The sequence below is a fragment of the Capricornis sumatraensis genome, chromosome 1 (assembly GCF_032405125.1).
Source record: "Capricornis sumatraensis isolate serow.1 chromosome 1, serow.2, whole genome shotgun sequence".
NCBI classification, from domain to species: domain Eukaryota; kingdom Metazoa; phylum Chordata; class Mammalia; order Artiodactyla; family Bovidae; genus Capricornis; species Capricornis sumatraensis.
In genome coordinates, this window is record NC_091069.1 from 105961900 (window position 1) to 105989466 (window position 27567).

Below are 27567 nucleotides of genomic sequence, written 5' to 3' on the forward strand. Positions count from 1 at the left end.
AGTTCTCGGGTGGAGAGCTCGGTCTAAGTTCATGCAGTCCATCTCGCGCCCACACTAGTCCTGTCTTCCGAGTGCCGGGGAGGCATACGTCCGCGCGCGCGCGCTCTGCAGTTGGACAGACCTGGATTTGAATCTCACTTGCTGCTGGATGAGGTCAGCCTCAGTGTCCCCGGGCTGGAGAGGGGCGGGTCAGGAGCGGCCCGGCGCTGGGATGGGCTCCCGGGCCCCGCACGCACGTGCGCGCCGCCTCGGCCGCCTCCCCCGCGAGGGCTCTCAGGATGCCGGCGCTCGTCCTCTGCGTCGCGCCGGGCCTCCTCCGGGAGCCGCGCGGGTTGGGCGCGCTCCCAGGCGCATTCCTGGCCGGGCAGCCCCTCCTCCTCGGCTTTGGCCGAGGGGCCGGCGCCTCCCCGCCTCGCCGGGACTGTCTCGTGCAGGCGGCAGCGGACGCTGGTGGCCGCGGGAGCTCCAGGTCCGCGCGCGGCGCACCTGGATCCGGGACTGCACCTCCCGAGCGCGGCGGGCCGAGCTGGGCTCCCGGGCTCCCGCTTTCCTCCCTACCCGAGCCGATCCGGACCGAGCGGAGCCCGGTTCCCCGCAGGGGCGGCCGCGGCATCGGTTGGGACAGCCTCGGCGGGGGCGGCAGACCAAGTTATCTCCCCTTCCCAAGCAGAAAGGTTCCGGTTGGCAAAGATGGTGCCCAAATGTCCCCGGGCACTCTTCCTTCTGCTGCTCTTCCTCGCCTGCCCCGAATCGCGGGCTTCCCAGGTCAGTGTCCCTCCCGCCAGTTCCCTGATCCTGCTTGCAGGGGAGGCCACGCCGAGGCCGAAGGACCTTGGCTCGCCACATTCCACCGGAATGCTCGGGACGGGGGCTTGGAGCCCGGCTGGGGCTGGGGTTGCGTTCCCGCTTCTGTCATCGGATGCATCGCGGGCCGGGCAGTCTGGGAGGACCGGGGCTGGTCTGAGCAGTCGGTGCGAAAGCCTCGGTCCGCTGGGGGAGAGAGAGACAGAGAGAGACAGAGAGAAGGCTCTGCCTGAGAACTCATGAGACGTTGGTCGTCCTCCGGTCTCCAGAAGAGCTCCGCGCTCACCCGATTAGAGTAGAGGATGTCTCCTGACTCCAACTTCCAACACTTAAATTTCTAACCGAAATATCCTTCTTCCCACCAACTTAAAAAAAAACAAACACTGCTTTTTTTTTTTTTTAACAGCAAAAACATTTTGTACTGGGAGTATAGCCCTGGTAGCTCAGATAGTAAAGAATCTGCCTTCTTCTATGTGGGAGCCCCAGGCCCTATCTCTGGGTGGGGAAGATCCCCTGGAGGAGGGCATGGCAACCCTCCACTCGAGTATTCTTGTCTGGAGAATCCCATGGACAGAGGAGCCCGGTGGGCTGCAGTCCATGGGGTCACAAAGAGTCTGACAGGACTGAGCAACTAACATCATAATAGCCAATTTAAGCGTGTGGCTCCCACCACCAACTTTCTTAGCAGTTCACAGCACTTCCAAGGCAGGGGTGGACAGGGAGGTGTCTGAAGCAGCTTCACTCTGAGCCTGGGGGACCTGAGATTTGGGACTAAGTTTCTTTCCCAAACTTACAGGCAGCTTTCTCTTAGGTTTTCTCTCCCTGACTTGTGGCTATTGGAATCCCGATGGATTTATGTACTTGAACAGATTCACTTTTACGTTAAACAGCAAGGATTGATAGTAAAAATTAAGATAAAAATGCAGATTAAAGGGAGTTCCTTGACAGTCCAGTGGTTAAGACTCCTCACTTCCAAACAGGGGGAGCTGTTTGGATCCCTGGTCAGGGAACCAAGGTCCCACATGCTGTAGCAGTGCTGTAGAAAAAGAAAAAAGAATTCAGTTAAAAGTGCACTGTCAAAGGTAAGATTCGACCTGCTGAATTCCAAGCCAGCTATCACCAGACTGGTTCTGAAAACCGGAGACCCCTCTGTCTGTGACCACGTGTTCTATGAGTTGTAGGGCAGCTACCCGGACAATACCATCCACAGCAATAACAGTAACAGCAGTGTGCGTGTGTGTGTTCAGTCGCTCAGTCGTGTTGGACTCTGCGACCCCTGCAGACTCTAGCCCGCCAGGCTTCTCTGTCAGTGGGATTTCCCAGGCAAGAATCCTGGAGTGGGTTGCCCATTCGGAAGGAAAGCTTGCCGAGTGACGGATGAACGCCTGTTTCTTTGCTAAGCATCTCCCACGCTCTTTATTCTCAGAGCAGCCTTGTGAGTTGGGAACTGTCACCACCCCCATTTTGCAGACGAGGGAGCTGAGGCCCAGGGAGTTTGTGACTTACTCAGGGTCATACAGCCTCATCTCTCTCTCTGGGCTCTAAGCCTTTTCTCTTCTCCACAGACTGTCACCCATGAACTGAATATCTGAACCAAGCAGGCATATCGGTGGCCACTTAGAAGACCTTGGGATGCAGGAAGGGAGATTTAGTTCAGACCAAACTTGGTCCATGTTAGTGTGGAAGGGGGTGAGTTGCCACCGCAGGGAGTCACTCAGCCACCAGGCCGCAGAAGGTCCCCACAAGGAACCCACCAAGCAGAACAATAGGGTTGCCCACTGCAGATTACAAAACAGAGCCTCAGGCCCAGAGTGCAAAGCCAGGAGCACAGGTAGGTGCATCCCTTAGTTGGCCCCCAACCCGGGGCCAGCAGAGGGGGCAGGGTAGACAGGATGCTGCGGGGGGGCGGGGGGTGGCTGTCCTGCTGTTACTTGCTCTCTCAAGGTTACCTGGACAAGGTGAGGCCTTGACAGTTCTCAGATGTTTGCAGCTGCTGTTCAAATAGGGAAGTAAGCTCTTTCAGACTGTGTCCTTGGGGGAAGATCTGGGTCCCATCCCTGCCCTGCCATGTCCAGGCTTCCTCAAATTCCTTATCCTCTAAACCTTGATTTCTTTACCTGCAAAAGCACCTGCCTTACTGGGCTTGGTGAGAGGGAAAGGGAGCAGAAGGGATTCTCAATGGAAGTTGGTTTAAAACTTCTAGTGAAACTGTCCTTTGCCCAAAGTCCTGTGTAGGCTGGGGAATCTCACCCCCAGTGCCTGTCTGGCTTTTCATCATGTCTGTCCTGAGTCACTTTGAAAGACTTTCGAGATCTGCTGTTGGAGAACCGGTGGTCCTGGAAAAGGAGCGGAGGTTGAGCAGTGTGGGGATCCCATAAATGCGGGCCCTTCTCAACACTGCTGCCCACTCTGTGGTCTCGCCCTGGGAAGAGAGACAGCCTTGCGGGGGAGACAAGAAAGGAAGGACGCTTAGCCAAGCCCCACGCCTCACCCTTCTCCCCCATGCTGGCCCTCAACCTCCTGAGTGGCTGTGGGATGCGGCTGCTGTAGTATTTCAGAATACTTCCCTCTCTCCAAAACCTCTCCTTGTGATCAGTTGTTACAGGGTTCCAAAATCCACTGTTAGAGATTCATTCTTTTGACTGTCTACTCCCATTGGATACATTGCTTTTTGGAGTTTATTGGGGGAAAAATGTCTTTAGTGTACATTTCCATGATTTTAACCATAGAGCTATGCTCTATATTTGGCCATCTCCACCACAGTCAGGAGACATAACAGTTCCACCACTCCAAAATGACATCATGATGCCCTATGTAGGCACATGTCTGCCCACCTCAGCCCCTGGCATCACTGACCTATTCTTCATCATTATAGTTTTTCATCTTCATAATGTCATATAAATAGAAGCAAAAAGTACATAGACTTTTGATTCTGACATAATGTATATAAGATCCTTCCATGTCATTCCGGGAATGCACGGTTCCTTCCTATTGCTGAGTAGTGTTCCACTCTGTGGACATATCACAGTTTGTCAGCTTGGCCATTGAACTTAATGACTCCATGCTATCAATTCCAATTTTGGGAGACTATGACGAGAGCTGCTATAAACATTCCCCATACAGCTTTTTGTGGAATGTAAACACTCATTTCTCTTGGGTAAATATCTAAGAGTGGGATTGCTGGGTCATTTGGTAAATGTATCTTTAACTTTGTAAGAAGCAGCTAGGCTATATTCCATTCAGTTTTATTGTTTTTCAGGATCTTCCCTGGTGGCTCAGATAATAAAGCGTCTGCCTACAATGCCTACCATGTGGGAGACCCGGGTTCAATCCCTGGGTCGGGAAGATCTCCTGGAGAAGGAAATGGCAACCCACTCCAGTATTCTTGCCTGGAAAATCCCATGGATGGTGGAACCTGGTAGGCTACAGTCCATGGGGTCGCAAAGAGTCGGACACGACTGAGCGACTTCCGTTTATCATTTTACGTTCCTACCAGCAATGCATAAAAAGCTTAGTTACCCTTCATCTTCACCAGTGCTTAATATTATTAGGTTTGTTTATCTGTCTCCAGGTCACTCTTATGGGTATGGAATGATGTCTCCTTTTGGCTTAAATGCCCATTTCTCTAATGGCTGGTAATACTGGCGTCTCTTCATGTGTGTCTTTGACATTTGGATAGTCTAATGGGTGAAGTGTCTATCCAGACCCTCTGCCCATTTTCCAAACAGGTGGTTAGTTTTCTTATGGTTAAGTTTTAAGTATTCTTTATATATTTTAATTAGAAATCATTTTTTCAGGTGTGTGAGTTGCTAATATTTTCTGCAGCTTGTCTTTTAAATTTTTTATTATTTTTTTAATTTTTAAATTTTATATTAGAGTATAGTTGATTTACAATGCTGTGTTAGTTTCAGGTACACAGCAGAGTGATTTAATTATACATATTCATATATCTGCTCTTTTTCAGATTCTTTTCGCATATGGATTATAACAGAGCATTGAGTATAGGGGCCATGCTCTACAGTAGGTCCTTGTTGGCTGTCTATTTTATATAGAATAGTATGTGTAAGTTAACCCCAAGCTTCTACTTTATCCCTCCCCCCTCACTTTTCCCCTTTGGTAACCATAAATTTGTTTTCTAAGTCTTTGAGTTTGTTTCTGTTTTGTAAATAAGTTCATTTGTATCATTTTTTATTTTTAGATTGTACCTGTAAGTAATATCCTACGGTATTTCTCTGACTCCACTTCATTTAGGGGGATAATCTCTGGATCCACCCATGTTGCTACAAATGGCGTTATTTCATTCACTGCAGCTTGCCTTAACAGTGTCTTTTCCAGAGCAAAGGTTTTTAATTTTGATGAAGTCCAATTGATTAATTTTTTTATTTTTATAGATTTTGCTTTTGGTTTTAAGTCTAAGAACTCTCTGACTTTGGATCATTAAAGTTTTCTTGTACTTTTTTTCTAAAAATTTTGTAGTTTTGCTTCTTTACATTTTGATCTGTGATCTGTTTTGAGTTAATTTTCATATAAAGTGTGAAGTTTATGTTAAGATACACGTTTTTAAAGGCAATTCTCAATTGAAGGGGCTTCCCAGGACGTACAGAACCTGCCTGTGAATGCAGGTGATGTAAGACATGTGGGTTCATGTGGTTCCCTGGGTCGGGAAGATCCCCTGGAGGAGGGCATGGCAACCCACTCCAGTATTCTTGCCTGGAGCATCCCATGGACAGAGGAGCCTGGTGGGCTACAGTCCCTGGGGTCTCAAATAGTTGGACATGACCAAGAACATACACATGTACATACATGGCATTTTAATATTGTTTTCCAGTGACATGAAATTACATGTCTTTCCATTTATTTAGATCTTCCTTGATTTTTTTTCATCAGTATTTTAAAATTTTCAATGTGAATATGCTTTGTTAGATTTAAAATCTAAGTATTTCATTTTTGGAGCTATTTTAAGTAGTATTAGTTTTAAGATTTTTTCATTTCCGATGCTATATTCCTAGACTACAGAAATTCAGTGGGCTTTTCTATGTTGACGTGGTATCCTGTGACTCTGTGGAACTCACTTATTAGCTATAGGAATTTCTTTGTGTAGATTCCCTCAGATTTTTTACATAAAGAATCAGGTTATCTGCAAATAGGGGCAATTTTATTTCACCCTTTTTTATACACGTGCTGTTTATTTATTTATTTAGCCTGATTACACTTATTAAACTTCCAGTACTGTGTTGAGTAACAGAGCGGACATCCATGCTGTGGGAAAGATGCGTTCAGCTTTTTTGTCTGTTTTTAAAATATTTTATTTATTTATTTATTTGGCTGCACTGGGTCTCAGTTGCAGCATGTGGGCTCTAGTTCCCTGACAAGGGATGGAACCCGGGCCCCTTGCCTTCGGAGTGCAATGGATTAGCCACTGGACTACCAGGAATGTCCCGCATTTAGTTTTTTAATGTTAAGTGGGATGCTAGGCTATAGGTCTTTGTAGAAGCCATTTGTCAGGTTAAGGTTTTATAGCATAGCTTAATAGAGTTTTTATTATAGTTCAGTTCAGTCACGCAGTCATGTCTGATTCCTTGCAACCCCATGGACTGCAGTACACCAGGCTTCCCTGTTCATCACCAGCTCCCAGAGCTTACTCAAACTCATGTCCATCGAGTTGGTGATGCCATCCAACCATCTCATCCTCAGTGGTCCCCTTCTCTTCCTGCCCTCAATCTTTCCCAGCATCAGAGTCTTTTCAAATGAGTCAATTCTTTACAACAGGTGGCCAAAGTATTGGAGTTTCAGCTTCAGCATCAGTCCTTCCAATGAATATTCAGGACTGATTTCCTTTAAGATAGACTGATTGGATCTCCTTACAGTCCAAGAGACTCTCAAGAGTCTTCTCCAACACCACAGTTCAAAAGCATCAGTTCTTCAGTGCTCAGCTTTCTTTGTGGTTCATCTGTACATGACTACTGAAAAAACCATAGCTTTGACTAGACAGACTTTTGTTGGCAAAGTAATGTCTCTGCTTTTTAATATGCTGTCTAGATTAGTCATAGCTTTTCTTCCAAAGAGCAAGTGTTTTTTAATTTCATGGCTGCAGTCACCATCTGCAGTGATTTTGGAGCCCAAAAAAATAAAGTCTGACACTCTTTCCATTGTTTCCCCATCTATTTACCATGAAGCGATGGAACCGGATGCCATGATCTTTCTGAATGTTGAGCTTTACGCCAACTTTTTCACTCTCCTCTTTCACTTTCATCAAGAGGCTCTTTAGTTCTTCTTCACTTTCTGCCATAAGTGTGGTGTCATCTGCATATCTGAGGTTATTGATATTTCTCCCAGCTTGATTCCAGCTTGTGCTTCACCCAGCCCAGCATTTCGCATGATGTACTCTGCATAGAAGTTAAATAAGCAGGGTGACAGTATACAGCCTTGATGTACTCCTTTTCTGATTTGGAACCAGTCTGTTGTTCCATGTCCAGTTCTAACTCTTGCTTCTTGACCTGCACACAGATTTCTCAGGAGGCAGGTCAGGTGGTCTGGTATTGCCATCTCTTTTAAGAATTTTTCAGTTTGTTGTGATGCACACAGTCAAAGGCTTTGGCACAGTCAATAAAGCAGAAGTAGATGTTTTTCTGGAACTTTCTTGCTTTTTTGATAATTGAACGGATGTTGGCAATTTGATCTTTGGTTCCTCTGCCTTTTCTAAATCCAGCTTGATCATCTGGAAGTCCACGGTTCATGTACTGTTGAAGCCTGGCTTGGAGAATTTTGAGCATTACTTTGCTAGCGTGTGAGATGAGTGGAACTGTGCAGTAATTTGAGCATTCTTTGGCATTGCCTTTCTTTGAGAATGGAATGAAAACTGATGTTTTCCAGTCCTGTGGCTAGTGCTGAGTTTTCCAGATTTGCTGGCGTATTGAGTGCAGCACTTTCACAGCATCATCTTTTATTATTGTGATGATATTATAGCATCATCACAGCATCTTTTATTATAAATGGATGCTGAATCTTATCACATGCTTTGTCTCTCTCAACTGATATGATCTCGTGGTTATTCTTCAGTCTGTTATTAAAGTGGATAATGTTGGTTGACTTTTTAAAATTTAATTAAAAACTTCAATTGTGGTATAATTGATTTAATTGTGGTATAATACATTATAATGTCATGTGATTTTCTAATTTTGAAACCAGCCTTGCACTCGCAGATAAACTCACAGATAAAGATCATGTCATCTTATACGTTGTGTATATTTCTGGATTCTGCTTGCTAATGTTTTGGGAGAATTCTTGTATCTGGTTGCAGGGGTCAGCAAACTATAGCCCATGAAACATATCCAGCCCACTGGTGCTCAAATCTGGCCACGCTGACTCCCTTACATGTCACCATCGCTGCTTTTTGCACTACTTCCGTACAGGTGAGTAGTTGCAACAGATACTCTATGGGCTGCAAAGTTGGAAAACTTGACTCTCTGGCCCTGTTTCTACAGACAATTTGCTGACCCCTTGTCTGTGTATCTCTTCTGTCTTTGCCTGGGTGCGTTACCATGATGACACTGGCTTCCTAAAATGAACTGTGAGTTGGCCCCTTCTTTCTGTTTTCTGGAAGAGACTACATAGAGGTGGTGTCAGTTCCTCTCACGGTGTTTGATAGAATTGACCAATGAAACCATGTGGGCTTGGAGATTTCTTTCCTGGAAGATTCTTAACTATGAATTCAGTTTCTTTGACAGATACAAAACTCCTTCGGGTAGCTTTTCTTTTTCTTGTGGGGGGATTTTTGGTAGTTTGTGGCTTTCAAGAAATTGTCCCATAGTCCCCTCTCTCTTTCTCTTGAGGCAACTATTTTCAAATGCCCTGGAAATTATTCCACATTTCTACGTAACTGATCTTCTGTGATGACAGATGAGCACTTTGTTCCATTGTTCGGTACAGAGCCAAGCAACCTACCATGATTTCGTTCTTGTGTCACTTTTTGGTTTTCCTCAAAGTTTTTCTCCTTTGCCCCATCCGTCCTCTACATAAGCACAAGAGTTTCCAAAACTCTCTTTCCTGGTCCCTATTCTGCCGGGCTCCTTGCCCCTGGATTCCAGTTTTGCTGAACCTTCTCTGGGCTCATAGCCCTGCGGCTACCCGGGGACTTTGGCCTGGACTGGAGTTTACGTTTTCTGGATCATATGCCTTCCTCTTTCTTGGCTTCTTCCCTTGTGTTTTTGAACACATTGTCAGGAAAATGATGATTTAATTCACCATCCTTGTCCTTCCCAAGTCACTTTCGTACTGTAGATGTTACATTTGTCCTTCTTTGAAACTTTAAAGCAGACAATGGTAGCAGCATTATCCCCACGCTGTAGACGGGGAGCCTGGCGCACCCGAGACAGTAGCAACTGAATCCTTGTATTAGGATCAAAGGCTGAGAGAGGAGCGAGAAGGGGAAAGGATGCCCCCACCCACTGAACCCCACTGATGGAGGTGGAGGGAAAGGAGGTGGCACGGGTTCAGTACCTCTTCCCTGGATGAGATGAAGGGTAGAAACATGGAAATCTGAACACATTCCATCCTGGTGTCGTGTTGTTATCAAGTAGGGTTCTTGGCCCTCCCCAGTCAACAGAAATTGACTAGAAACCAGAGAAGCCCAGACAAGGCCTTATGGGGCCCTGCTGCAGCAGGCAGGATCAAGAACAAGTGGGAATGGGGAAGCTTGTTCCTTATATGGGGGCATAAGCAGGAGTATGGCCAGGGGCATGTGGGAAGGGTGGCTTAGGTGCCTTGCCCACCCCTCTGGTGGTGTGGAGTGCAGAGGGCATACACAGTACCCTGCTTTTGCTCCAGGCTCCTCAAAAGTGGCAGTTGGGCCTTTTGGTCTCTATACCCAGAATCTGCCCCAACTATGCATGCACGCAGTTATTTTTAGTTTCATACAGCTTCTTTGTATTTCCCTACTCAAGGAGAGTTGTGTCCAGCGCTGCAGGGTCCCAGGTCCCAGCCTGTCTCAGTTGTGATCAGTTTATCAATGTCAATTCTGTTGCCAATTTAAACGGATAGCCTGGGGCTGCCTGGAGCCTTGGTTGGGATGGATTGTTGTTCACTTCGGAGCTCAATGTGAAAGAATACCGTGCTTGATCAGAGAGGTATCTGCCATGCTCGTAGCACCAGGAGTATTTGCCAACCCTGCTGCAGGGTTTTATAACCAGTCCTTGTATTAGAGGGCTTTCCAGGTGGTGCTAGTGGTAAAGAATCCAAGTGCCAAATGCAGGAGAGGCAAGAGACGTGGTTTGATCCCTGGGTCTGGAAGATCCCCTGGAGGAGGAAATGGCAGCCCACTTCAGTATTCATGCCTGGAGAATCCCATGGACAGAGGAGCCTGGCAGGCTACAGTCCATGGGGTCACAAAGAGTCAGACACAACCGAGCAACTGATCACCCTGTTTTAGAGATTCGTGGAGATGAACCACAGCTACCAGGATGTGTGAATCATTCAAATCGAAAATGAGTTATTTCATGAAACACATATTTGATGGCTGCCATGGTCCATGGGCTTCCCTGGTGGCTCATATGGTAAAAAATCATGTGATTGATATGTGGGAGACCTGGGTTCAATTCCTGGGTCAGAAAGATCCAACTGAAGAAGGGCGTGGCTGCTCACTCCAGTATTCTCGCCTGGGAAATCCCATGGACAGAGGAGCATGGTGGGCTACAGTCTGTGGAGTTGCAAAGAGTTGGACACGACTGAGTGATTGACACTTTCTTTTATGGCCCATTCACCGAGAACCAAACAGACAAGGATCCTGCATTGGTTCTGATTGAGCTGCTCTGGGTCTGGAATTGGCTGACCAGGTCACCAGTTTGAGCAGGACTCAGAGCAGCTGTTCTGCTCACGGGCTCCAGGCTCCACTCTCTAGGCCTGGGATCCTCTTGGTCTGTGGACAGCTGCTGGGTTAGCCAGGGCTGGGTGGTCCAGGGTGCCTCTGTTTCATGCAGTCCCCCGTCCTCCAGCAGGCTGGCCTGGGCTTTCCGCATGTTGGAAAGTGGCCGAGGGCTAAGGCCAGCAGGAGACACCAGACTTCCTGAGACGCTGTTCTGCCGTGAAGCTAACATTTCGGTTTCAGTCAGGCGGGGTGGGGCCAACAGATCAGGAGACAGTGCTGGGGAAAAGATAGCATGTTATTAACTTAGAGTTCTCGAGAGAAGGAGGTCACAGAGAAAACATCAGGCAGCGAGAGGGATGGAGACTTTGGGAAAGCCTGTACTGGGGGCCTTGAGACAGGGTAAGGACACTAACCGAGTCTGGACTGGCTAGTTGGAATAATGTGAGCGAGATGGCAGTATAAGGCTGTTTCTGGTTGTGTGCTGACGGACCCTGGGGTTGTTGGGGGGGCGTGGCTGGGGTGGGGTGTTCAGGGGGGTGGGCTCAGCTCTGGTTGGCTTGCCACCTAAGGTGTGCTGGGCATGGGCAAGGAGGGTGTTGTGCTGTCTGCTGCCTCTAGGAATTTGCTAGCCACCCCCCCACCCCCCGTGGAACAGTCCGTGCCAAGTCACATAGCCCCAGATGTGAAAACATCAGATTCAGAGACTAGACAATAAGGTTAATCCAGAGCCAGCCTTGGAACTGGTATATCGCTTCCAGTGTGTTCTGCCGGCCAAAGCAAGTCACAAGACCTGCCTGTGTCCGGAGATGGGAAAACAGACGACCCCCTGGATGGGAAGACCAGAAGAGCCCCTTGCAGGGAGGGCGAGATTGCCATTCTGCAGGCCTTCATGAGTACTGGTCCAGGGATTCACTCCCCACAGGCACAGGGTTTAGACAAATGGGTGGGCTCAGGGTGAGGATGGGTGACCGGAAGGCCATCCTGGCATTTCCCCTTTCTCCAGCAGCCTCCATCTTTCCTCGGCACCTTCAGGAGTGTGACTCTTTCCCAGTCCTGTCAAGGACTGCCCTGATCGCAGTGAAGAGCGGAGATCCCTTTGCTCCGCTGGGGCAGTTTCTAGCCCTCACGGGCATTGGTCAGTGCAGGCTGAGGGTGTGGACCGGAGGTGACCAGCTGGGGAAGGAGGCACTGGGTCCTTGGGCTGGGCTGGAGTCTTCCGGGTAGGAACTGATGCCCTCCTAGGCCTGCTCACCACGGCAGGTTCTGTTTGGCACCTGCCTTGATTCTCGGCAGAACCAGCCAGTGGCTGTGGAGTGCTGCCCCTGCCACTGAGGCAGCAGTCTTGCTTACATACGGCCACCCTGACCTGCCTGCTTGTCAGCTGCCCCAGGAGAAGTGTCTGTCTGCTGAGTGGCGCTGGAGACTGGACGATGCCCCTGATCAGCAGGGCCAATGGTGGGACTGCCAGGTTTCTACAAACTTTCCCCAGGCTTATGCAGCCCTGGGGCCATGGGGCAGACTCCCTGGGTGGATAGAACTTTCTTTGTCCTTTCAAAGCCTCCACCCAGTCTTCCCTGCTTCTTTGGGACTGCCTGAAACTTAAAATAAGGACACCACAGACTTTTTCATTTAAAAGAAAATTGTCGTTTAGTTGTTCAGTCATGTCTGACTCTTTGCGACCCCATGGACTGTGGCCCCCGAGGCTCCTCTGTCCATGGAACTTTCCAGGCAAGAATACTGGAGTGGGTTGCCATTTCCTTCTCCAGGGGATTTTTCTGACCGAGGAATCAGGGTCTCCTGCACTGCCGGTGGATTCTTTACCATCTGAGTCACTAGGGAAGCCCAGAACACATGAGTACCTATAGGCAAAAATAGACAAAACACAAAACTGCTTTCAGAAAAACATCAGACACTTTCAGTCATTTACACTGTAATGCGAAAACATACAGACCTGTCAGTATCAGCTTGGCGCTCTTTCTTGGACTGCATGATTAGAGGTTTTACCTTCCCAGAAGGAATCTAGCTAGTAAGATAGTGTGCTCATTCAACAAGTATGTCCGGAGAGCCTGTCCTGCCAGGTGATGTCCTGGGTCTGGGGAGGCAGCCTGTCTGTGTTCTGGCTCCCACTCTTCCTGGCTGAGTGACCCGGGGCAAGTTCCTGCCTTTTGTGAGTCAGTGCTCTCCTCTGAGATCCCTGTCTCATGGGGCTATAGGAAGGACAACGTGAATGACACTCAAAGAACAGATCTCAGTACGTGACTCGCCAAGCATGCAGAGAAAAACCAGACAGACCTGAAAGCATCCAGAGGCAGACAATGGAAATGGGGTGTGTACTGGAGGGTGGCCAGGAGGCTGCCCCACACTCGGTAGGCAGGTAAGGGCTCTCTAAGAAGGGTGCTTCTAGTGAAAGTGGAAAACTGACTTTCAAGGACCAGGGCCAGAATCTGGACAGAGCAAACGGCCAGTGCACAGGCCCTGCGGTTGAAATAAACTTGCTAAGGTTTGTGGAAACTGAGGGCTTCCCAGGTGGCACCAGTGGTGAAGAACCTGCCTGCCAGTGTTGGAAACATAAGAGACACTGGTTCGATCCCTGGGTCAATGGAGAAGATCCCCTAGAGAAGGAAATGGCAACCCACTCCAGTATTCTTGCCTGGAGAATTCCATGGACAGAGGAGCCTGGGGGGCCACAGTCCATAGGGTAGCAAGGAGCTGGACATGACTAAAGCGACTTAGCATGCCGCACAAGGTGTGTGGAGAAACACAGAGGTCTGAATGTTGGAGCCCAGAAGGTGTCCGATCTGGGCACTGTTGGAGGTGGCAGGGCTTGAGCACACAACGTGGGAAGCAGAATAATGCTCCCCTCTCCAAGATATCTATGTTCTTACCCAGGAAATCTAAGAATCTTACCCTGATTTTAGCCCAGCAAGACCCATGTTGGAGTTCTGACCTACCAGACTGTAGGATAATAAATGTGTTGTTTTAAGTGGCCGGGTTTATGTTGATTTGTTAGAGCAGCAACGGGAAAAGAATCCACCCTGTCAGTGACAAGGAGAGGAGTTTTCCTTTATTTTCATGGGTGGGGAGCCACTGGCGGGTGGAAACAAGGAAGTGATGCAGCGTGGCCTCTGACATCTGTCTTCAGGAAGCTTAGATTGCAGGAGGGCCCGGGAGGAGCAGGTGGGACACAGGTCCAGGACAGGATGGTTTTCATTTCACGTCTACCTGCTCACCCAGAAATGCTTGGGATTTTTTGCTAGGGAGGGTAGAAACATCTGAAAGTACACCACGTCTGTTATTCAGCCCTTCACAACTGTGCAGGTGATTTTCTCTAAGGGTGGGACTTCCAAAGCTCCTCCTCTCACGCGTGGCCCATCCTTTCCTTACCTTCTGCCTGTGTTGGTGGCCAAGACCAGGCCCCCGTCCCCCTCCACCTCTTTGCATCAGCCCCAGGAGACCAGGTCAGATCCAGATAATTCACTTTCACAGGTCTCGGAAATCTGGGTTCATGTGTGAATGTGCACACACCTGGGCCGATGTTCCCAGAAGGGTCTGTGCACTTGTGTTGGGAGGGGACTGCCAGGGCACTGAGAGGGTCCTCTGGCAAACTGGGGCCTCCTCTGAGCCCCTTGTCCTGGTTCTTTCGGGCTTAAGAAATGGGCAGAATGTGCTCCTCAAAGGATGGACTGGACACGATGTGGCAGGGAAGGTAGCCCCACCATCCATCAGCCAGATACCTTGAGCCTCAGTTTCTCTAAGCTGTGAAATGGCTAGGCCATGGTGCCCAGATATTTGGTGAAACACCAGTCCCTATGAAGCTATTTTTTAGATGTGATGAGTGTTAAATTGTAGACTTTGAGTAAAGCAGGTTACCTTCCATAAGGAGGGTGGGCTTCATCCCAAAGACTGAGGTCTTGGGAGAAGGAGGGCATTCTGCCTTCAGACAGCCTTTGGATATGCAACACCAGCTCTTCCCAGGTCTCCAGCCCCCACACTGCAGGAGCCAATTCCTTAAATCTCTCTCCTTCTCACTCTCTTGCTGCTGCTGCTGCTGCTGCTGCTGCTGCTAAGTCGCTTCAGTCGTGTCTGACTCTGTGCGACCCCATAGACAGAAGCCCACCAGGCTCCCCCGTCCCTGGGATTCTCCAGGCAAGAACACTGGAGTGGGTATGATGTGCATATATTTAGCTGGCCCAAAAAATTCATTAGGGTTTTTCCGTAAGATGTTATGGAAAAATCTGAACGAACCTTGGGGCCAACCCAATACAATTGGTTCTCCTTGATTCTGTTTTTTTCTGGAGAACTCTAAGATAACAGCCTGCCCCCTAAAATGCCCCCACTCCCCCCAGAAGTGTCCTTCCTTTCAGTGTGGTTGCTGGGTCAAGGTCACTGGGATGAGAGAAGTCAGGGAGTTATAATCTGCTTCTGATTTGGTCTAAAGTTTAAAAAAAAAATCTTTCAGAGAAAAATAACATGTGTGAATTCTACATGACTCACATGCAGAGGGCCTCAAGCCTTGGCTAGCAGGCACACGCTTGGCAAGTGTGCTCTATCCTTTCATAGACCTAAAGTCATCAAAACATCTGTGTTCCCATTAACAACATGCTGACGTGACGCATAGCTGTGGCTTAGAGGAAACCAATGCAAGACAGCCCATCCGAGGTCCAAGGGGTCATCTGCACCCGCTTGGAGGGGCCTGGGGTTCTGTTGTCACTGAGGTGGCTTTTAGAAATAGTCTCTTTGCCAAGACTGATGTGAAGATGGCCATCAAGCCAGGTCACGTGAGAACAGAGCCTCAAGGACACCTCCACCCACCAATCCGGCATGCCCTGGCACTTCAGTGCTTTGAGAACTGGGCTACTTTGTAAACTGAGCCCAGATGGCAAGGAGGCCTGGATGGGGTGGGAGGGTCCACCCACCAAGTCCTGGCACGGGCTTGCAATGAGCTGGGGACACAAACTGTCTTTTTCTGTGTCCAACCCTGGGCCAACAGGTGGGGTCTCTGAGCTGCTTAGTCTCCCAGGAAGAGGAGTGTTTAACCTCTGGAGTGTCCCCACCAGATCCATCAGAATCAATGTTGTAACAGGATGAGTTGGAAAGAAGATAGGCAGGACTTTCCCTGGACGTGGCGTGGGGTGGATGGAGTACACTTCTGTGACCTCCTTGCTCCCAGAAGCCTTAGACTCAGCCGCCTACCACCTGGCTGTCAACATTAGCTAGTGTGTTCTGGAACCATCTCTGCCACCTCCACCCCAGCTTGGAAAGAGCGGGTGGAATGACTGCTGTTGCTACTCCTCTCTCTGCTTCTGGTCTTCTCTGCAAACATCACTCTTGATGTTTAAATTCACTGGAAGGCCAGTGCTCTGAAGGAGAGTTTGATACCAGAAATGGGAAATCTTGATTTTTTTCTCCTCGAGGATAGGAGAGTTTCACTGAATGTCTTTTCTTGGTCCCATTACAAATAAGTTATTAATTCAAAGAAATAAGAACTAATTTTCATTATTTATTGTCAACGGCCTACGCCAAGCATGGATGGAGACCGGTATTGAAAGGATGCAAATGTAGGCCATTTGAAGAGCTCTTTGAGAAAAATATTAAAAGTGAGGGTCCTAGGGACTTTCCTGGTGGTCCAGTGGTTAAGACTGGGCTTCCAGTGCAGGGGATGTATTTGATCGCTGGTCGGGGAACTAAGATCCCATATGTGCACAGTGTGGCCAAACAGTAAAAATTTTAAAAAGTGAGGTCCTGGAAGAGACCTTGGAAAGTGGGGGCCCTAAGATAGGCCTTCCTTCCCTGGTGGAGACCCCTCTTCTTGTCGGCCCCATCCAGACTTGACCTTCACCCAGTCACAGCCTTGGTGAGCCTTCCCACCTAAGTGGGAGGTTCTTTTTTACAGTTAGGGTCTGGGACCCTGAGATGGGAAGCCAGCAGTCACCATGGCAGGGCCAGGCTGAAATGCAGGTGGGTGACACCAGATGGTCCAGCCTGTTTCTTGTCCTGCAGCCTCGCAGGCCCTTGAAGCCCCTCAAAGTCCCCTTGGCTACAAAGAAGGAAATGGTCCGTTCCCTTGTGTGGCGTCTCTTGGCCGAAAGCAGATACTGGTGGGCGTGGGAGGGCAAGTGGGCAGACAAACGGACGCTGACTGAAAGGAACACAGAGGAACAGAAGCAGACTGAGGTGCAGGGTCTGACTTTTGCTCTGCTCACCGGTGTGGAAACAATGCCACAGCTTGGCGCCAAGAATAAAGAGCTAGTGCGGGGCCTGCCTCCGAGGTCCAGCAACTGTCAGGGGACGCTTTTGCGTGTGTGAGTGTATACCTGATCCAAATGTTAAAACCACACTAAACGTGAACAGTGGTTGTCTGTGCTCATGGGACTTGTCCTTTGTTCTGATGTGTTCTTTTGGATTTTGAGTGGTTTTTCAGAAAGTATGCTTTATTTTTCTGACCAAGCAAATTGACAAAGTTTTCTCAGTTTGAAAAGGAGGGATGCTTAGGTTCTCAGCCCCCACCTCGTGACCTCATTTGTCCCTGTATGCCCATATAATGCGGACCTCTTGAGCCCTTGACTCGGTCTGAAGGTTTCTAGCCTGTCCCTCTGCTCTGCAGATGAATTCAGTTATGCCATTGCTGAGGTCCCTACAGGTAACAGATTCTAAGCGTGGCGCCCATGGGCTCCATTTCTAGCAGTTTGGGATCAAGGAGCTGGCCTGTTAGTAGCAGCTGCTGCATAAATCCATCAAACCTCAAGCAATCGTTCTTTCCACTGCTTTGGCACCCCGGTTCTGCCCCTGCCAAGCCAGCTTGCCAAGAGGACAAGGATCTCCCGTTTTTTCCCCTTGTGAATTTTATTTTTCCTCCCTCTCCCAGTTTTATTGAGATAAAATTACATAACATGATATAAACGAGTGATAGCATTGTATTAGTCCAAGACATGGGGCCTCTCCAGTGACTCTAGTGCTGAAGAATCCTCCTGCCGGTGTACGAGATGCAAGAGATATGGGTTTGATCCCTAGGTCAGGAAGATCTCCTGGAGGATGAAATGGCAACCCATTCCAGTGTTCTTGTCTGGAAAATCCCATGAACAGAAGAGCTGGGCTGGCTACAGTCCTTGGGGTCGCAAAGAGTCAGACACAAACAAGCACACATGCACACCACACAGTCCAAGGTATATACAAAATAATGATTTGATATACATATATATTGTGAAATGATCACCACAGTAAATCTAATTAACACCCATCACCTCACATAGTTGCAGTTGTGTTTCTTATGATGGGAGCTTTTGAGATCTATTCTTTTAAGGGACTTTCCTGGCAGTCTGGTGGTTAAGACTCTGTACTTCCAATGCAGGTGCCACAGGCTGCATGGCCAAAAAAAAAAATCTACTCTCATCAGCTTTAAAAAAATTCATTATTTACCTTTGGCTGTGCTGAGTCTTCATTGCTAGTGGGCATTAAAGTTGTTCGCATGTCTTAGCTATTAAAAATAACACTGCAGTGGGCATAGGGGTGTGTATATCTTTTCAAGACATAACTTTGTCTCCTTTGGAATTGCTAGATCATCAGTTCAGTTCAGTTGCTCAGCTGTGTCCAACTCTTTGCGACCCCATGGACTGCAGCACGCCAGGCCTCCCCGTCCATCACCAACTCCTGGAGTTTACCCAAACTTGTTCCATTGTGTCGGTGATGCCATCCAACCATCTCATCCTCCCTCGTCCCCTTCTCCTCCTACCTTCAATCTTTCCCAGCATTAGGGTCTTTCCAGATGAGTCAGCTCTTCACATCAGGTGGCCAGAGTATTGGAGTTTCAGCTTCAGCATCAGTGCTTCCAATGAATATTCAGGGCTGATTTCCTTTAGGATGGACTGGTTGGATCTCCCTGCTAGATCATATGGTAGTTCTATTTTTAATTTTTTAAGTAAACTCCAATCTGTTTTCCATTGTGGCTGCAACAATTTACTTTCCCACAAACAGGGAACGAGGGCTCACATTTCTCCACATCTTCACCAATACTCGTTATTTCTTGTTTCTTCTATAATAGCCATTCAACAGGAATGCGGTAATACTTATTATGGTTTTGATTCACATTTCTCTGATGATTAGTCATCTTGAGCATCTTATTATGTACCTGTTGGCCATCTGTGGAATGTCTTCTTTGGAAAAACTATTTAGAACCTCTCCCCATGTTAAAATCAGATTTTTGTTTCAGTTCAGTTCAGTCGCTCAGTTGTGTCCAACTCCTTGAGACCCCATGGACTGCAGCATGCCAGGATTCCCTGTCCCTCCCCAACTTGAGTTGGAGCTTGTTCAAACTCATGTCCATTGAGTCAGTGATGCCATCCAACCATCTCATTCTCTGTCACCTTCTTCTCCTCCTTCCATCAATCTTTCCCAGGATCAGGGTCTTTTCTAAGGAGTCAGTTCTTCACATCAGATAGCCGAAGTATTTTTTTTTCTGTTTCTTTTTTTGCTCTTGAATTATATGAGTTCTTTGTGTATTTTGGATATTAACCCCTTGTGAGAAATTTTGCAGATGACTTGCAAGTACTCTCTCCCATTCTGTAGACTGCCTTTTCATTTTGCTGCTGGTTTCCTTTGATGTGTGGAAGCTTCCCACTTTGATTTAGCTTCACTTGTTTATGAGTGCATTCATTGCCTTTACTTTTGGTGTCAAATCCAAAAAACAGTCATTGTCAAGACTGATGTCAAAGAGCTTACTGCCTATGTTTTCTTCCAGGAGTTTTATGGTTTCAGGTCTTATGTTTAAATTTTCAATATAATTTGAGTGAATTTTGTGGAGGATGTAAGACAGCGGTCTAGTTTCATCTGTTTGCATGTTACTGTCCAGTTTTTCCCAGTGTCAACTTAAAAAATATTAATAACCTAAAAGGTGAGAGTTATGTTTTATTTGGTGGGAATTCTTAGGACTTCAAGCCTGGGAGGCAGTATCTCAAGCAATCTGGCGAGAACGACTCTGAGGAGGTGAGGGGAGGAACCAGGCTATATAGAAGTTTTGCAACAAATAGCAGGTAGTCTAAACATCAAAAGATTATCGTTAAAGAAAACCAGATATCCCAAGTTAAGGAGTTTAGTGCTTTCTGTGTATGGGAAGATGCAAGTCTGGGCTCACTGAAATCGTTCCTTTCATACGCACCTCAGCTATCTGGGGCGGGTATCATGTGTTTTTTACTTCCTGAGCTTCCTTGGGGCTCACCATAGGGAGGGGCTATAGTCTGATGGCTGCGAGATCTCACGTGTTCTTCTTCCTGAGTGCCCTTAGGGCTCACAGGGTCACACTGGAGGCCTGCAATCCCTGATGACTGTGACATCCTTGTTTAACATGGCAGGAAATATTCCATTCCTCACTAGCACCATTTGTTGAAGAGACTGTGCTTCTGCCATCACATGTTCTTGGCTCCTTGGTCGTAAGTTAATTGACCATATATGCATGGGTTTATTTCTGGGCTCACGGGATCTTTAACACTTAATTCTGTTAGCATCACCCTAGTGAGGCTGGAGGCAGAGATGGCTAAGGTGTCCTGACCTTCCCTCATCAAGCCTGCCCACCACCTTCCTCCTCCATCTCCACCTTTGTGTGGCCTTAGTGTACTTGATCTGGGAGGTTTTCCCATCGTGCCTGGAGAGATGAGCATGTGCATGCTAAGTCACTTCAGCCGTGTCTGACTCTTTGTGACCCCATGGGCTGTAGCGCAGAGGCTCCTCTGTCCATGGGACTCTCCCCCAGGGGATCTTCCCAACCCAGGGATCAAAACATCGAACCCGTGTCTCTTACATCTCCTGCATTGACAGGCAGGTTCTTTACCACTAGCGCCACCTGGGAAGCCTAGATGTGAGCACAGCTCACCTGTAATGAGCACCTTGAGGCAAAGCCAGTGGCGCTTGCTGTTCATGGTGCATAGGTACAGGGTTCCAGGGCAGTGCCACCACAAGCAGAGCGCAGTGTGTCTGGACCTGGGAGCACTGAGTTTCAACTCACTTGGCTTCCCAGAGGCCCCTTTATTTCCGTTCCCGTCTTTCCTTCTGTACTGACTGGAGTACAATGTCCTCTATGCCAGGTTCCCGGCAGAAGCCTTGGCATTGATCTAACGTCTCCTACTTTGAAACGTAGCCCTTCCCTGTCCCCTGGGACTGCCCTCTCCCAGCTGTCACGCCCTGGAGGCAGCTGCTGGCCTGGCTCACTTCGTGAAGCTGTCTCTTCCACTCCACCCACCCCACTTCCTGTCTTCACCGCTCATGCTGGCAAGCTGGAATCCACACAGGAGTTAGAAATCCACTCCTGTGGGATATTTAGCTTGGGTCACAGGGTGATCAATCCCTCATGCAGACTAATCGAGAACCTTCACCACACAGAGGCTTTTGTGAAACAGTGGTAAAGAATCTGCCGGCAATGTGAGAGGCTTGAGCTCGATCCCTGGGTCGGGAAGATCCCCTGGAAGAGGAAATTGCAACCCACTCCAGTGTTCTGGCCTGGAGAATCCCATGGACAGAGGAGCCTGGCGGGCTACAGTCCATGGAGTTGCAGAATCAGACACGACTGAGCGACCAAACACACTAAGGCGTATGACAACCCCGGGGGCATGACTTGTGGGTGGGCGCAATCGATTGGAGTCAGCAGGTCCCCAGCCTGGTGCTGCCGCTCACAGGCCACATGGTTCAGGACAAGTTGCTTGACTTCCAGCCTCTATATCTTGACTGTAAAACAGAGACAGTCCCAGGCTTTCTTCACAGGGCTGCTGCCAGCCAGTAGTCCTTTTGTGTGCTCAGTAGCTTCAGCCTTGTCAAATTCCTTTCGACCCTATGGACTGTAGCCCGCCAGGCTCCTCTGTCCTCCTAGGAGTAGCATATAGCTTGGTACACTGTGAGGAACTTCACAGATGTGAATCACACATGCTATGGAGCAGCATCTCTGGAAGCAGCTCCTTATTATTATTATGTGTTTTTAAAGGGAAGGGAGGTGGGTGTGTGAAGTCTGATCTAGGTGGATGGCTGCACCATGCTGGGCAGGTCAGAGACTGCGAGAGGTCACTGCCCGGGTGCCCAGGGCCTGCGTGGGAAGGACCACAAGGAGGGAGGGAGCAGGAAAGCAAACAAAAGTTCACTTCCCAAAGGTTGTGTTTGAGGCCAGGCCCAGTCAGGCCCTGGTTTTAGGGTGGAGGCCAAGGAGCCCCCAAGGATTAATGAGCTCCAGGGGCATCAGGATTCAGCTTTGTCAAAAGCATCCATTGACCCGGAGCAGTGAGCCTTGTGTTTGGTGAGCTCTCCAAGGTGCGGCGGCCTGGCACCCGCCCTGAGAGAGCGGCCGCGGCTCTGTCTCCGCCGCGGCTCTGTCTCCGCCGCGGTGGCAGCACTCCACTGGCGATGCTGGAAGCCACCCAGGCTGCAGAGGCCACATGCCTCCCGGCTGCCAACCGCTGGCCGCCTTTGAAACCTTTTTTTCTAATTATAAAGCTAATAATCATTGTAGGAAAAAAAATTAAGTATTAAAAAATAAAAGCGGATTCACAAGCCTATCCCCAGAGGTTGCCGTCATCCCACTCTCCTTTGTTCCATGCAGGTCATGTGAGTCAGGCTGGACTAGGCTGTGCTGAGGTAATGTGCACCATGAGAACCAGGGCCTGTCCTGTCTCTGCCCACGGTACTCACCTCTCCTTTCTTTCTTTCTTTTGTTCCCAGTGAGGCAATGTTCTTATTTGTTTATTTATCTTTTTGCACCCTCCCCACCTTGGCATGGGCGACCTTCGTTCGCCGATCAACGATTGAACCTGTGCCCTCTGCGCTGGAAGCGCAGTCTTAACTATGGGACCACCAGGGAAGTCCTCACCTCTCCCTCCTGTTCACGTCCTGGCTCTTAAGGGCAATTAGGATCAGTGCACGTGCAGTCACTTCAGTCCCGTCCGACTCTTTGCAACCCTGCAGACTGTAGCCTGCCAGGCTCCTCTGTCCGTGGGATTTCCCAGGCAAGAATACTGGAGTGGGTTTCTGTTTCCTCCTCCAGGGGATCTTCCTGACCCAAGGGTCGAACCCACCTCTCTTACATCTCCTGCATTGCCAGGCGGGTTCTTTACCACTTAGCGCCACCTGGGAAGCCCCCATTAGGATCAGAAACCTTGAGATTTTTATCACTAGGCATGATACCAAGTGTTGCTTAAAGTTAGTCTTTATCGTGATAAGCACATGCCTCCTTCTTCTGTGTTTTGAGCTTTTCAAAAAGTGTTAGAACTCAGCGTTAACTTTAACTGAATGCTCCTTTAATTCTTCTTACTTGCCCTGTTGCCCTTTCATACTGTTCATGGGGTTCTCAAGGCAAGAATACTGAAGTGGTATGCCATTCCCTTCTCCAGCATTTTCCAATGCTGGGAAAGATTGAAGGCAGGAGGAGAAGGGGACGACAGAGGATGAGATGGTTGGATGATATCACCAATTTGATGGACATGAGTTTGAGCAAGTTTTGGGAGTTGGTAATGGACAGGGAAGCCTGGCGTGCTGCAGTCCATGGAGTCACAAAGAGTTGGACACAACTGAGCGACTGAACTGAACTGAACTTGCCCTGTTATATTTTTTAAATACTTAATTATTTATTTGGCTGTGTCAGGTGTTTAATTGTGGCATATGGGATTTCCTTGAGTCACGTGGGGTCTTCTATTGTTGTTCCGGGGCTTAGTGGTGTCAAGGCATGTGGGATCTTAGTTCCCCAACCAGGGATCGAACTTGCATCCCCTGAATTGCAAGGTAGATTCTTAACCACTGGACCACCAGGGAAGTCCTGTGCCCTGTTACATTTTTAAAAGAATGGGAACCACTGGGCTTCCCTGATTTGCCTGTTTTATGTTATATCATCCATCTGCTTAAAAATGTCCAAGGTAGAGAAAGAAAAAGTTCCTTGAGGCCCAGATTTCAGGGCGTTAACTTGGAGTGAAGAATTAGCAGGATGGAGGTGGGGTGGTCTTTGAAGTAAGACCACTCATATAAGGCACATTGCATTCAGGTAATTCTTCTACCACCCAATCACTTAGAGTCATCACTTCTGCCCTGCACTCTGAAAATCGGAGCTTTATTTTCGTTGAGGGAGGAACTGGGGAGTGCTTTTTGGGGGCCTCACCCGATATATTGTCGGGACATCAGCGGGGCCGCTTCTGTATTGTACTCAGCGGATCCCCAGGGTGTTAGAGCTCAGGGTCCCGGTAACCCCTGGCCCCCCATGCTAGTGGTGGTGATGAATATTTTTTCCTCTCCCCAGAACTGTCTCAACAAACAGCAGTTCCTCATGGCTATCCGCCACCTGCAGCAGTTGCTGAAAGGCCAGGAGACACGCTTCGCCGAGGGCGTCCGTCACATGAAGAGCCGGCTGGCGGCGCTGCAGAGCTCTGTGAGCAAGGCGGGCCCGGATACGCCCCCAGGTGGGTCCCCGGGTCAGCGCCCCGAGCCCCGGGGATCCTCTCCCTGCTCCCATCTCCCATGGCTGGATTGATTCCCAGGCCTTCCCGGCCTCGCCTTCTGTATGGGGCTGGGTGCTAGGAAGACGTGCCCGTTTCCCCCTATCTTCGGAGCTTCCCGGGGGACACTAGTAGTAAACAGCCCACCTGCCAATGCAGGAGACGTAAGAGACTCGGGTTCCATCTCTGGGTCGAAAGATCCCCTGGAGGAGGAAATGGCAGCCCACTCTAGTGTTCTTGACTGGAGAACCCCATGCATAGCTTCTCCAGAGAATGGTCGAAAGGCACAACTTTCGGAGCCTGCACCCCCATCAGGAGAGACCCTACTTGGTTCATTTTTCTTGTTTTGTCATTTAATAGACTATTTTTTTTAGAGCAGTTGTCAATTCACGGTAAACTGAATGAAAAGCAAAGAGGGGTCCCACATACACTCTCCTGGAACAATTATGGCTTCTCCACCATTAATATCTTGCACTCCTGTGGCCTGCTGGGTACAGCCCATGAACCAACACTGGCTTCTGTTTTCCAGGCATGAAAATTATTCCTTTTCCATGAGCCCCCTGTTAGTGCAGTGGGTTGGGATGGAGGGGCTGCTGAGGGCAATTTGCATTTGTCTCTGCTGTCCTCCCCTCTGCCCCCAGACCCCCTCCCCTGGGGTAGGACTCTGACAGACACTGGGCCTTTCCTGGTTGTCCCAGTAATGGATTGCATGCTGTCAAGTCCTGGCATGGGTGGCTGGCCTCTCCTCAGGGTGTCAGGGGTCAGGGAGCCTGTTGTATGTTTGTTTAAGTCATGATGACTCTGGTGGCTCATGCAGTAAAGAATCTGCCTGCAATATGGGAGACCTGGGTACAGTCCTTGGGTTGGGAAGATTCCCCTGGAGAAGGGAACAGCTACCCACTCCAGTATTCTTGCCTGGAGAATCCCATTGACAGAGGAGCCTGGTGGGCTGCAATACATGGGGTCGCAAAAGTCAGACATGAGTGATGCACTAACACTTTTGCTCACATGCACACAGGGTTATGGGGGGCTGGGTAGGGTTGCCATATATTTGTTTAAGTCATCAGCCTGAGGAATATCTAATGTCTTCACTCACTTAAGATGCTTTTCTCCAGGGCCTCCTTGGTGGTGTGAGATGGATTTCCTGGGTTGGATTTTCCACCTTTGCAGACTCTGGTAGCAAATCTAGAGTCTCCACAGCCCTGAGTCAACTCCTGTTTTCTTTGGCTGCATGGGTGCAGAGCTGGACCTGGTGGCCAAAGGCCTCACACTTTCCAAGGTGCCGAGAGGCCGCGGCCTTCGCTGGGGCTTGTCACAGTGTGGCATCCCTCCTTTCGGCTGCAGATGTGGAAACTGAGGCCAAGAAACGTGAGTTAGTGATAGTGGGTTCTGTTCTGGGGATTTTGTTCACTGCTGAGGCTCAACCGCACTGGTCCTTCCTGTTTTCATGGGATCAGAGTGCCTGCGGGTTTCTGGGAGTTTCCGAGAAAAGCCTGCAGAAGGGAATTTCTACAACTGCCCTGCCCATCTTTGAGGTCCCTGTCCATGAATACAGAAAATAAAAGGTAGGGGTTTTCCCTGGTAGTCCAGTGACAAAGACTACGATCCCAATGCAGGGGACCAGGGATCGATCCCTGGTCAGGGAACTGGATCCCACAACTGAAAAAAAAGATCCTTCATGCCGTAGCCAAGACTGAAGATCCTATGTACTGCAACTAAGACCCAGCACAGCCAAATAAATACACATATATGCATATGTATATATTTAAAAAGAAACATAGCTATGGTTAAATTACTAATCTTCTTGCTGCTGGGTTCAAGGTCTTTTTTTCCTGAGCTATGCGAGACCTTTTTAAAGTGGCCAGTTCTTGGGACATTCCTGTTGGTCTAGCGGTTAAGACTCTGCACTATGGTCATGGGTTTGGGATCAGGGAACCAGGATCCCACAGGACACACCTTAAAAAAAAAAGTGGCCAATTCTCTTTTTAAAGAATTGCTGCCGTGCATTTTGTCTCCCTCGTGCATTGGACATGGGGGCGGGCAGCTGTCAGCACCACCTTGCAGGGTAAAGGGCACTGACAGGTGCCCAGGGGAAGCCAAAGGCTTGCCCCAGATCACACTGCAGTTAGAAGGAAAATTACCTTTTCTTTTTTTTAAAAGGGCATTTGCTTGGGAATCAGGAAGAATAATTTCCAGTACCAAAGAATTCTTGGCCTTCTTTCTGGTTTATTTCTGAGTATCTCCCTCCTATTTTCCCAGCCTTTCTTCCCTGAAAACTTCACAGTCCATCAGCTTTAGGACTTATCTCCGCAGCCTCATTCCAATAACGTCCCCAAATCGCCAGGACTGATTTCCTGCTGAGCTCTTTCTTACACGTTACATCCTCTGGGATGGTGGAGGCCCTGTAGGCTCACCAAGAGACGATCATGATGAAATGAACCAGCCAAGGGGCATGTCTTCCCACCCAACAGAATCCTTTGGCTACCATTTGGGAAATGCCTGAAAATTGATTTTTATTGAATCTGTATCCATTCATTGGGACTTCCCAGGTGGTGCTCTTGGTAAAGAACCCACCTGCCAATGCAGGAGGCACAAGAGACGTGGATTTGATCCCAGGGTTGGGAAGATCCCCTGGAGGAGGGTACATCAGCCCCCTGCGGTATTCTTGCCTAAAGATTCCCATGGACAGAGGAGCCTGCTGTGCTACGGTCAGTGGGGTCACAAGGAGTCAGACACAACTGAAGCAACTTCGCATGCACGCATGCACATCCATTCACTAAGTCTGCTGACATGTATGTGGGACTGCTGAGGTAGCTCAAATGGTAAAGAATCCCCTGCAATGCAGGAGACCCAGGTTTGATCCTTGCATTATGGAGCCATGTGGAGATATGATTCCATCCATTCTGATACCATTTGCCTGTGAGTTGCTCCAGTGGGTAAGTTTTCTTTCTTTGAAGGTTTTAAAAATGTCTCTTCCCCATAGAGACCCTACTCCTTTCCCCCAAAGCATTTTAAATCCTCTTCAGCACAATGCAGTAGGAGATATTTCAAAGAGAAATATAAAGTCGTGTACTTGCAGGGAGTGAGCTGGAGGTGCCCAAGTGTTGGGATGTGGGTTTGCCTGGCTTTCTGCTCACAAGGTCATTACTGTGGGTGCCCACTTGGAAGTTCACTAACAGAAGGTCACGTGTCAATTGTCAAATGTTCCCCAGAACCCAAAGGGCACTGAGCGTCCTCAGGGAGTGAACCGGCTCCCACTCTTCTCCCAGGACACGGGGGTGGGGATATGGGGCAGAGATGCAAGTGGCTGCTCCCCCGCCCCTGGAACGATATGCAGACAGATGCTGTCTGCCTAGTAGATGCTGAGCCATTCTCCATCACAAACTACAGCCTACACAGCTGAAGCAACAGCTTTGTTTTCATCTGTCTAAAACCCTGAAAGTATTTTTT

At 48.8% G+C, this 27567-nt stretch overlaps 1 protein-coding gene across 2 annotated transcripts in view; it reads left to right on the forward strand.

Moving 5' to 3' along the window:
* Positions 1-455: 455 nt before the first annotated feature.
* Positions 456-27567, forward strand: part of FBLN7 (fibulin 7) — a 56315-nt gene continuing 29203 nt past the window's right edge. For both annotated transcript variants that reach the window (XM_068981530.1, XM_068981531.1), the window contains exons 1-2: positions 456-765; positions 23922-24081. In XM_068981530.1, coding sequence (XP_068837631.1) covers positions 691-765; positions 23922-24081 — 235 coding nt within the window. In that variant the 5' untranslated portion in view covers positions 456-690. The remainder of the gene's footprint in view (positions 766-23921; positions 24082-27567) is intronic.